The 12,688-nt window shown below is 44.6% G+C and overlaps 1 protein-coding gene across 1 annotated transcript in view; it reads right to left on the bottom strand.

Moving 5' to 3' along the window:
* The window catches only part of LOC309561270 (uncharacterized protein), a 45,760-nt gene that overhangs the window by 27,199 nt on the left and 5,873 nt on the right, over nucleotides 1-12,688 (bottom strand). The window contains exons 2-3 of the mRNA XM_082265082.1: nucleotides 5,916-6,032; nucleotides 3,275-3,309 (exon numbers count right to left, since the gene is read on the bottom strand). Coding sequence (XP_082121208.1) covers nucleotides 3,275-3,309; nucleotides 5,916-5,990 — 110 coding nt within the window. The 5' untranslated portion in view covers nucleotides 5,991-6,032. The remainder of the gene's footprint in view (nucleotides 1-3,274; nucleotides 3,310-5,915; nucleotides 6,033-12,688) is intronic.

Raw genomic sequence — 12,688 nt, 5'->3', positions numbered from 1 at the left:
AGTTCTATGTTGAAGTGTGAGGAGGGGAGACGACCTGTAACCCCGCCTACACATCAGCCGAGTCATTCTTAGCCCCGCCCTCTGTGCTCATTAAGGACGCCTAGCCCCGCCTACACCACAAAGAGTCCCTCTTAGGCCTGCCTTCTCGTTGGTCCGTGGCCGTGCACATTGAAGAGCTCTAGCCCCGCCCACACTTTAGCCGAGTTACTCCTAGCCCTCCCCAGTGAATATTGACAGGTAGCTCCCCCCACACATTGGTCGAGTCACTCTCCTTCGTCACGCTGAGGGCACCTAACCCCGCCCCATCACGCTGAGGGCACCTTACCCCGCCCACACCTCAGCGGAGTCACGTGAACGTGACGTTGTGAAGGGTCCTGTGGCCCGCTCCGCCTTCTGATCTATGGTGTCCTCATAAGTGGTGAGGTCAGGTCAGTGAGTAGATAATAACAGGAATACAGTACAGTAGTACCGGTTTTGTTCAAGGCAAGCACCAGCTAACTACCACATCCACTGACACCCCCACCAACATGTGATCTGATCTCCCCTAAATTCACCATAGTGGTGAACTTGGGGGAGATCACATATTGGTGGGGGTGTCAGTGGTGAATTGTGTGGTGGGGGGACGACGACACAGCAGTGGTGAACTTGGGGGACATCACATATTGGTGGTGGTGTGGGGGGTATGACACAGCAGTGGGGAATTTGGGGGACATGATCACATATTGGTGGGGGTGTCAGTAGTGGTGTAGGGGTGGGAATGACACAGCGGTGGTAAATTTTGTGGGGAAATCACATATTGGTAGGGGGTCTGTGGCACAGACCCCCTACCAATATGTGATTTCCCCACAAAATTTACCACCGCTGTGTCATTCCCCCCCACCACTGACACCCCCACCAATATGTAATCTAACCAAATTCACCACCGCTGTGTCATTCCCCCCCACCACTGACACCCCCACCAATATGTAATCTCACCAAATTCACCACTGCTGTGTCATCCCCCCCACCACACAATTTACCACTGACACCCCCACCAATATGTAATCTCACCAAATTCACCACTGCTGTGTCATTCGGAGGGAATGACACAGTAGTGGTGAATTTGGTGAGGAGATCAGTGGTGAATTGTGTGCGGGGGGGGTATGATACAGTGGCGGTGTAGCCCCCCCCTAAACCACACAATTCACCACTGACAACCCCACCCTAATATGTGATCCCCCCACCAAATTCACCACACCTTACCGTCCGCCGTCAGAGAAGAGGCACCGGGCGGCGCCGACCGAGTCGCAGCGCCATGGAGGAGGAAGAAGTCGACTCCTGAGCAGCACGGTCGCCAGGGAGTCGGGACAGAGACGGGCGGCGTGCATGCAGGTCGAGACGAGGACTCGGAGGGAGAAGACGTCCGACCGAGTCCCGAGCAGCACGCCAGGCACGGTGACGGCAGTGGCACCAGAGGTAAGTGAAGTCCTCCGGGGGGGGGGGGGGGGGGTCACGCATTGATGGGGAAATGCTGGTCAGGTCACTGTGCATTGAATGGGGACATGCTGGTCAGGTCACGGTGCATTGAATGGGGACATGCTGGTCAGGTCACTGTGCATTGAATGGGGTACATGCTGGTCAGGTCACTGTGCATTGAATGGGGACATTCTGGACACTGTGCATTGATGGGGGACATGCTGGTCACTGTGCATTGATGGGGGACATGCTGGTCACTGTGCATTGGTGGGGGACATGCTGGTCACTGTGCATTGAATGGGGACATGCTGGTCACTGTGCATTGGTGGGGGACATGCTGGACACTGTGCATTGATGGGGGGCACGCTGGACACTGTGCATTGAATGGGGACATGCTGGACACTGTGCATTGATGGGGGACATGCTGGTCACTGTGCATTGATGGGGGACATGCTGGACACTGTGCATTGAATGGGGACATGCTGGACACTGTGCATTGATGGGGGACATGCTGGACACTGTGCATTGATGGGGGACATGCTGGACACTCTGCATTGAATGGGGACATGCTGGACACTGTGCATTGATGGGGGACATGCTGGACACTGTGCATTGATGGGGGACACGCTGGACACTGTGCATTGAATGGGGACATGCTGGACACTGTGCATTGATGGGGGACATGCTGGACACTGTGCATTGATGGGGGACATGCTGGACACTGTGCATTGAATGGGGACATGCTGAACACTCTGCATTGAATGGGGACATGCTGGTCACTGTGCATTGATGGGGGACATGCTGGTCACTGTGCATTGATGGGGGACATGCTGGACACTGTGCATTGATGGGGGACATGCTGGTCACTGTGCATTGTGGACACTGTGCATTGATGGGGGACATGCTGGTCACTGTGCATTGTGGACACTGTGCATTGATGGGGGACATGCTGGTCACTGTGCAGTGAATGGGGACACGCTGGTCAATCTTGAACCAACCTAATGATTGTTTGTTAAGTCACGCAATTTTTTACAGCGTTTTTTTGCCGCAAAGCAATGCCTATTACATTTTTCTGTTTGCGCCCCCCAAAAATTTTGAGCACCAGCCACCACTGGTAATTCGTATGTGTCCTGGATTAAAGGGGTGAGGTAGCAACCCTACCCCACCTAGACCTGGCAATTTACTATTGTAATGCTCTGGTTTTGTCTATGTATGATTTTTGTAATGCACTGGTCTTGGTTTGTGAATTATTTATATTGCACTTGTTTATAAATTATTGCACTTTTGTTCCTTGTGTCTAAAGATTGTGTAGGGTGTCTGGAGGCAGGATGTGGGTGTGTCTGGAGGCGGGGCAAGGGTGTAACTGGAGGCGGGACATGGGTGGGGCCTGGAAGTGGGCCCTTGATTTATTTTGCCCGGGGGCCCTGAGGGTTCTCAGTCCGCCCCTGGCGGGCTCCATTTTACAAAGGGGCCCCGTCACTGTCAGGAGCCCATAGCACCGATCTTACAGATTCCTAGCGCACCTGTGGAAGGACACGGCCCCTCTCTTCCCTTTCCCTTGCCGGTTGGTGCAATTGGGTGCCGCGCAGCATATGGCGCCTATATTTTTGGTAGAATATAAAAAAATTTGGGGCCCCACTTTTAGGTTTGCCCAGGGCCACACTTTGTCTAAAACCGGCCCTGACCCTCCCTTACTCTATCCAAAATGAAAAAAAAAAAATGTTTGCCTATAGTTCTACTTTTACTCCTAAAATGACCATGACCATAGTCATGAACAGCATACTTTTCTCAAATATAAAAATAAAAAATAGTTTCTTACTTTGTGTCATAAAGTCGGTGTAGACGATCGGACCTCTGCAACACAAAACAAGACATCATTACCCTAAATCACATGTTTGGTGGTCTGATTTCATATATACTAGAGAGTCTTTAACCACTTCCCGACTGCCCCACGCAGATTTACTGCGGCAGGGCGGCTCGGCTGTGCATAAACACGTAGATCTACGTGATTATACGCACGCAGTCTCGGCGGAGCGTGCGCGCCGCCGGAGCCGCACTCTCGCTGTGATTAGACTGCCACCGGCCTCCCACGATCTTCAGAGAAACTGACAGGAGAGCTGCCTGCCTATGTAAACAAAGCAGGCGGCTCTCCTGTCAGACAGCCACAGTGAGATCATGTGTCTCTGCTAAGCTGAAACTCTGATCTCTGTGTGCCTGTCACAGAACCCCCCCCCCCCTCAAAGTTAGAAAGCACATTTAGGCTTACATTTAACACCTTGATCACCCCCAGTATTAACCCCTTCCCTGCCAGTGTCATTTATACAGTAACAGTGCATATTATTTAGCACCGATTACTGTAGTAATGGCACTAGTCCCCAAAAAAGTGTCAGTTAGGGGTCCGATCTGTCCGCCGCAATGTCGCAGTCCCGCTAAAAATCGCAGATCGCCGCCATTACTAATAACAACAAAAAAAAATAAAAAAAAGTCCAAAAATCTATCCCATAGTTTGTAAACGCTATAACTTTTGCACAAACCGATTAAAATAGGCTTTTTGGGAATTTGTTTTACCAAAAATATGTAGCAGAATACAAATTGGCCTAAACTGATAAAAAAAAATAGATTTTTTAAAAATTTTTTATTGGGAATGTTTTGTAGCAGAAAGTAAAAAATATTGTGTTTCTTTTTCAAAATTGTCGCTCTTCTTTTGTTTATAGCGCAAAATCTAAAAGCCGCAGAGGTGATCAAATATCATCAAAAGAAAGCTCAATTTGTGGAGGGAAAAAGGGACATCAATTGTATTTGGGTACGGCATTGCATGACCGTGCAATTGTCCGTTAAAGTAACAAAGTGCCGAATCGCAAATAACGGCCTGGTCAATAAGGGGGAAAATCCTTCCAGAGCTGAAGTGATTAAAATGTCAGTTTTGGGCGAATGCTGGGAATCACACAACAGGAGAACTTCTGGTATTAGTAATATGGGGAAAATGCAGAACTTACACATCTTGGATGGAGGACGCTGTGAAGTAGAGAAAAAAATACAATATTATAGATAATAAGAAGCTGCAATATCCTGAAAATACTATATGAAATAAAGTACACCCCCCCCCCCATACATCTACAATGACCCCTCTGTGACCATCTACCTGTCTGTATACTGAAGACATAGAACATGAGAAGCTGTTGTAAAGTAAACTACACTCACTGGACACTTTATTAGGTACACCTTGCTAGTACCAGGTTGCACCCCTTTCGCACTCAGAACTGCTCTCATTATTCATGACATAGATTCATGTTGGTCCATATCGGCATGATAGCATCAAGCAGTTGCATCGGCTGCACATCCATGATGCGAATCTCCCATTCCACCACATCACAAAGGTGCTCTATTAGATGAGATGTGGTGAGTGTGGAGGCCATTGGAGTGCAGTGACCTCATTGTCATGGTGAAGAAACCAGTGGTGAGATGATTGGAGCTTTGTGACATGGTGCATTATCCTGCTGGAAGGAGCCATCAGAAGATGGGGACACTGTAGCCATAAAGGGATGGACATGGTCAGCAACAATACTCAGGTAGGCCGTGGTGTTTAAATGATGCCCAATTGGTACTAGAGGGTCCAAAGTATGCCAAGAAAACAACCCCTACACCATTACACCACCGTTGATACAAGGCAGGATGGATCCATGCTTTTATGTTGTTTACGCCAAATTCTGACCCTACCATCTGAATATCGCAGCTGAAATTGAGACTCATCAGACCAGGCAAATTTTTCCAATCTTCTATTGTCCAATTTTGGTGAGCCTGTGCGAGTTGTAGCCTCAGTTTCCTGTTCTTAGCTGACAGGAGTGGCACCCCGCTTCAAGGTTCAATGTGTTCATTCAGAGATGGTATTCAGCATACCTTGGTTGTAACGAGTGGTTATTTGAGTTACTGTTGCCTTTCTATCATCTGGAACCAGTCTGTCTATTCTCCTCTGACCTCTGACACCAACAAGGCATTTTCCTCTACACAACCGCCGCTCACTGGATATTTTCTCTTTTTCGGACCATTCTCTGGAAACCTGAGAGATGGTTGTGTGTAAAAATCCCAGTAGATCGGCAGAAGACATGGAACATGAGAAGATGTTTTATCCTGTAAATACCCCACTGTGACACCTACCTGTCCTTACATTGAAGACATGGAACATGAGAAGATGCTACACCCTGTATATGCTACATAGAGCACAGACCCCCCCATATATTTACAATGACCCCACTGTGATCATCTACTTGTCAGAAGACATGGAACAACTGGTCAGCCTGTACTAAGGAGGACAAAAAGCAGATGAAACTCCAAAGACGTACATAGTGTATTCCAAAGTGGAAGCTGTTCCCCCACCATTCTTCCACACCTGTATAATTGACCTGATAGAAATTCTGACCACCATATGGCAACAATGTTGTCCAGTCACTGGTAGTACCTACCTTGTTTGCTGTACATATAATATATAACTGCTGACAAGACCGCCAGAAGGAGCACACCACCAGCCACTCCACCATAGATGTACCATTGCGGAGAATCTTTTGATGCAGATCCTTCAGCTCCTAATGGAAGAACAAAAGCAAGTTCTTTTATTTTTGTCAAGAAATGCAAACTATACAACAATAATTGGGTAGAAAATACAAGTCTGCTGCTCTGTAGATCCAAAGAGTGAAAAACAAAACAAATCTCACATACTTTCCAGAAACACACACATACATCTCCTCACTTTATTATGTATGTAGATGTAGCAGTTCCGGACAAAAAAATGTATTTTTTGGACTTGTTCTTGTGTCATTGGCAAGGGCAACTGGCCCAGTAGCTAATGGCAAAATCCCGGACGAGCCCCCAACTGTAGCAAGGTTTCCAGCCCTAAGGCCTGATGTGGGTCTGCCGTTAGTACCGGTAATCCCTCCAGCCCATGTGAGTTGCGGCCTTGGGTGTGATAACTGAAGCAGCGACAACTCCAGCATCTTTGTTTGTGGTTTTTATTGGAATTAGGGGATGGGAGAAGGGAATGAGTGGGATACTCCTTGAGGCTAAACTAAGTACAATTGGGACTTTTCCTTCTGAAATGCCCGTTGGCGCTTCCTTGACGCCAGCCGGCGCCAGCCAACGCTCACTGACACTGAGAATATTCTGTGAAGCAGAATAAGTGCTGAATCCTCGACTTCTAGTCAAGAAGATCCAAGACTGAGAACTGTAGAACTCCTTACACTGATGCACTGTGAAAGTCACTGAATACTGTTTCCCCGCCTGGCACAGCTTGAGGTAGTATTATAGTGGAACTCTGTGTAGCTATCACTGTAACTGACACACTCTGTACAATTCAGGGCCCAAACCGCAGGTGCCCCCTTTAACCTCAAACTTTTCAGGGTCCACTGACTATGTACCCCCTCTGTAGCTTCAGGGTCCTCAACCTAGGCACCCCCTTTGCAGCTAGCTGACACTGGATGCCAGAACCTCTTCTGGAGTGGTCCCCTCTAACTTTAGGCAGACCCCCAGGGGCAATCCTCAATACTCATGACCTGTGTAGGCTTTCCTGGGACTGGACCCCTCTCTCTCTCCGCAGGCTCGCGGCACACCGGATCCCCTCAGCTCAACTCAGCACTCTCTGGACACTCAGGCGACACCCCGAGACATCCGCCTTCCTCAGACAGGAGGAGAGACAGCCGCACTCTCTCTCCTGGGACTCTGCTCCCACCAAAGATGCCGTGCCATGCACTTCCCCCCAACTTATACCCACTCCCAGAATCCTTTGCAGCATAATCTGCCTTCTGGGGTAGTTACAAGCTGGGATGTGTCCCCTGATTAAGCTTCCCACACTGCCCTATGAGAAGCCTCTCATGGGAGCCAGTGGGGATACTTCTCCCCTCAGCAGGCACATCTGGAAGCCCTGACACCCTATCCAACAAATCACAGCCCTGCTGTTAGGCAGACAAGGCCCACTATACATTTACCTAGAACCTACCTGTAGGGTGCTACAATTATATACAACAAAACACAAAAAAAATATTTGAAGGGTATATAGATAAAGACACAACATTATTGTCTGTCCAGATGGGATCGGAGGACCCATAGAGTAGAGTGGGCTGTATCTATGTCCATTCTGCATATGCAGAGAGGACACAGATCTGTCATCTGCCCGCTCTGCTCATTGAGGCCCGCGACTGGTTACCAAGTAATTTAGGTTGCTATCGTTCTGCAAAAGGTTGGGCACCCCTGTTATAATAGTAATGGGTATATCTATTTGTACATTCTCTACAGCATTCTCTAGAGCTGTAACATTGTATCTCTTCTTACATCCCTTATTTCCTATGATCCTAAACTCCGACTAGTGGCCATATTGCAATATTAGGTAAAGAGAAGGCCCCTGCGCTATCGCGTAAAAAGGTGTAGTGAGGGACAGCTGCAGCTAACTGTTCAGCCTTACCAAAGCTGGATAAATAGAATAAAAAGATAATAAAAATGAAGCTGCGCTTATCCAAAAAAAATATATAAATTGAATACGAAAATAACGTGAACAGATGAGTGAAAAAAACAAATATAAGAATAAAATGCTTGCAATCCTGGTAATAAATAGATAAATTATATAAATGCTATATGATAAAGAATCTGGAAGATAATAAATAGTGGTGGTGAGGTAGTAGAGTGACAAAATAAATACACTTTATACTCTAAAAAACATACATAAAATAAAAAGTCCATTCCGGTGAATCATGTGCCAAAAAACGTGAATAATCTCAAGTAATGAAATATGATAAAAACAATAAATAGTGATGATGAGGCAATAGATGGGTGACACAATATATATACTTGACACTCAAAGAAACATATATATATATATATATATATATATATATATATATACAGGGCTTTTTTTCAGCGGGAACGCAGGGGAACGCAGTTCCGGCACCTTCAGCACTGAATGTATGTAATGGCAAGGGGTGCTGGGCTTTGCTATGGGTGTCTTTTGATGCTGGCTGGTGGGGGATCTATTGTTGCTGGAGGTGATATATTTTTGTGGGGGGTTTATTGTTGCTGGTGAGGTCTACTGTTGCTGCTGGGGGGCCTATTGTCTCCGGAAGGGATCTATTTTTTACAGAGGGGTCTATTGTTGCTGGGGCTGGTCTTATGTGCTGCGGGGGGGGGGGCAGTTGTTGCTGAGAGGGATCTACTGTTGAGGAAACCATCTATTGTAAATGGCTGCTGGAGGGTTTATTGATGCTGTCTGTGGGGGGATCTGTTGTTGCTGCTGAGGGTCTATTGTTGCTGGGTGTATTTTGTTGTGTTTGGTCCATTGTTGCTGGTGGGATCTACTGTTGCTGGGGGTGTCCTTTGTTGTTATTTTACTGCTTTTCTTGTTATAATTAACAAATCCCATACAAATTACTTAGTACCACAAATGATACTTGATTCTGTATTCTCTAAAAGGGGCAGTACTGGGAGGTGGGTAGGGGGTGGAACCTAGGAACGGTGCTCGGAGGTAGGTAGGGGGCGGAGACAAGGGGTAACTCCAAAAGTGAGAGTTCCTGCACCTATTCTCTGAGAAAAAAGCCCTGTATATATATATATATATATATATATATATATATATATATATATATATATATATATATATATATATATATAAACCCGCTCAAGTGAATCTTGTGCCAGAAAACGTGGGTGATCTCAAGTAAGTTTTCAGTGTACAATCAGATAAGTGGTTCCAGCATCAGATGGTAGAGCAGTGAATCAGTAACTCAAGAAAATTATTCCAGGTGTACTACATCCTTACCTTACTGCTATAAGGACACAGCGTGTAAAGAATCTCTGGCAATCTTGCAATATATCAAGGACGCGAACTGTAGCATCCTAAAAACTCCAAATGGAGTACAGACAGGAGAGGCTCATCTGGTGTAGTATATTCCACGATATTTATTAACAAATAGAACAACAATAACTCACATGTTGAACAGCAGACAATCGGCAGGTTACATCCAAAAAACGCTGTGGCTCGGTGTCTCGAGCCGTCCGTTTAACTGCAATTCTGGGTTTGCCTATCATGTGATGTCCCGACGTGCATCGTCATGGTCACGGGACTTCCTCAGGGGAGACTGATAAGCTAAGAAGTCATGCTTATATACTCTAGTGTTGGTGATCGCCATGATATTGAAGCAAACTAGATGTAACGGGAGTACATGGATGAACAAACGGAGGCCATCATCTTGTAGCCTTTACCGCTGAATATGAATGGTGCATACCAAATAAGAACACAATCGTATAAAAATATCTCACAGGGAATAAGCCATGCGAGGGAAAAGGAATTTGATATTGCAAAAAATACCTATATAATATAAAATGCAAAGACCAAAATGTAGTGTTAGGAACAACATTAGGCATAAGGATTTTTTTTCACTCATCCATTCACGTTACTTTCTTATTTAATTAAAATTTTTTTTTTGGATAAGCGCAGCTTCATATTGCAATATTGTCCTGCTGATAAGTGTCCATTCACACTGGTACGACTTGTCAGGCGACTTGGTCAGCCTGACAAGTCGTGCATTGTCGCTCCCATTGAATAGTACAGGACCCGTTCTAATAGGAGCAACAAAAGTCGCTCCGACTTAGAAAAAGGGTCCTGTACTACTTCGGGGCGACCTGGAGGCGACTTGCATAGACATTCATGATATGAAGTCTGTGCAAGTCGCGCCAAAGTCGCGCTGCACGCGAGTTCACAGGTCGCCCCCGAAGTCGGAGCGACCTAATGTGAATGGAGGCTTAGTCTAAGTTCGTTATGATGAATGTATCTCTTTACTAATGTCCATAATTATTGAAGAACATTTGATTTTGCCCCTTTGTTCAACAGCTGGTTAGTTTGCATTGCAGTTGTGGACAAATAGCAATGCAAATTGTTTTATAAAATACCCCCAAGCCTTGCTGTGGGGTGCAGGATTGGGGTAGACATGTGCAGAACGAAAAAAATTGATTGTTTCAATTTGTTAATGACCTAATTTTATTTAGTTAAATTAGTTAAATTAATTTTCCAAATTTGTTTTGTTTCATTTTGTTTATTTGTTTTTCTAATTCAATTTAAATTTTTGCGAATTCTACAACTGAATTCAATTCGACCGAATTTGGAAAATTTAAATTAAAAATGTTTTTATTCAAATGCGGCTGCCAAATTTTTCACATCTAAGAAATGCAATATGTTTACATTTCATATTCGTCTCCAAATTGAAATCGAAATTAAATTTGACTCTAATTCTATATCGAATTGAACTTGACTTCAAATTCAAAGTTTGTTATTTTTGATGAATTTCGCTTCGTTTTTTCTGAGGATTCATTTACATTCGTTACTATTGTAAATGCAGCTCTAAAATGCTTAAGTAGCTTCTGGTTAGAAAGAAAACTACCTTTTTGCTGATGTTTTAGTTTTTATAATCTGAATTTCTGAATAACAAAAAATTCACCTGAATTTCGATTTGGAAAGAAACAATTTGCTCATGTATAATAAATTAATACAAATCAACAACAGAAGAGCAAGTAAAGAAAAACATGTATCAAAGTGATCGGAAGTAATAGAAATATGTGGGGCTGGTGGTTGTTGGACAAAACTGCTGCAAAAGAAAATTAACCACTTGCTGACTGCCTAACGACAATTTACGTCGGCAGTCAGCCCCTCACAGGCAAAGTGACGTAGGTCTACGTCGCTAGCCTGTGAGGCTCTAGGGAGCGAGCGCGCGCCACTGGAGGCGCGCTCCCGCTCGCTCAGGGACCCCCCCCCGCGCTTGTGCCCGGCGGACCCTATGTCCGCCGGGCACTCGCGATTGTCCGTTAAAGCGGGAGAAAGGCAGGCGGCTAATGTAAACACACCTGCCTGTCATTCTCCCCTGTGTAAGAATTGAGATCATACGGTCCTGCTATGTAGGACCGTTGATCTCTGTTCTTACACCTCAAGTCACATCCAATCACAGTTAGAAGCACGCCCCTAGGGACACACTTAACCCCTCCTTCTCAAATAAAGTTAACTCCTTCCCTGCCAGTGTCATTTTTACAGTAACAGTGCATATGTATAGCACTGATTACTGTAGTAATGTCACTGGTAACCCCAAAAGTGTCAAAAATGTCAGTCAAGGGTCCGATCTGTCTGCTGCAATGTTGCAGTCCTGAAAAAAAAAAAACGCAGATCGCCGCCATTACTCGTTAAAAAAAAAAAACAACAAAAATGACAAAAATCTTTCCCTTAGTTAGTAAGCGCAATAACTTTTGCGCAAACCAATCAAAATACGCTTTTTGCTATTTTTTTTACCAAACATGTAGCAGAAAACAAATTGGCCTAAAACTTTAAAAAATTTTGATTTTTACATTTTTTTGGGGGGAATTTCATATAAAAAAATTTGAAAAATATTGTTATTTTTGCAAAATTGATGCTCTTTTTTTGTTTATAGCGCATGATCAAAAAATCGCACAGGTGATCAAATACCACCAAAAGAAAGCTCTGTTTGTGGGAAAAAAAGGACGTCAAATACGTTTAGGTACAGTGTCGCACAACCGCGCAATTGTCCGTTAAAGTCACGCAGGGCCGAATCGCAAAATAGGCCCTGGTCAGTAAGGGGGTAAAATCTTCCGGGGCTTAAGTGGTTAAATAGAAGCCGAAAAAAAATCGGTTGTTAATCACAGCAACAGAACAGACATAGAATAACAACCATATTTACTGATACAAGAATAAAAGTATATACAGGGGGTATATAAAAGAATCATAGGTAAAAAATAGAGGGATAATCTGCGCTCGGACAGCTAAACACAATATAAGATCAATAAAAGCATGTATAAATACATAGATTGGTGAAGGCAGCCAACTAGATAGTTGATTACAAACTAGGTAGACATATGAAAAAGTGATATAGTAGCGCCAAACACTGAATGAAAATCAATAAAATGTCAAATAAAATATCAAATAAAAATATCAACAAAAAATGTCCATATAAAGTCCAATGAGTCCAAATAGATTGGAGGAGAAATAGTGGAAACAAGATCCCAATTCCCAGTTGTGCAGATGAAAAAGAGCCAGCACCCAATCGTGATAAATGCACTATCTGCTTACCAGATGCTTATAGATAAAGGGCGATGAATAGACTGTGCAACCAGGAAATGAAGGGTTCAATTCATATAATCAAAACTCCAATGTACCTCGATGAGAAAGGAAGGACAATAGTGTAGACTGCATGGACAA

This window comes from Pelophylax lessonae (assembly GCF_965119305.1).
Source record: "Pelophylax lessonae genome assembly, chromosome: 8".
NCBI classification, from domain to species: domain Eukaryota; kingdom Metazoa; phylum Chordata; class Amphibia; order Anura; family Ranidae; genus Pelophylax; species Pelophylax lessonae.
Note: the sequence above shows the minus strand (reverse complement) of the source record. Positions and strands in the feature narration are given on the sequence as shown.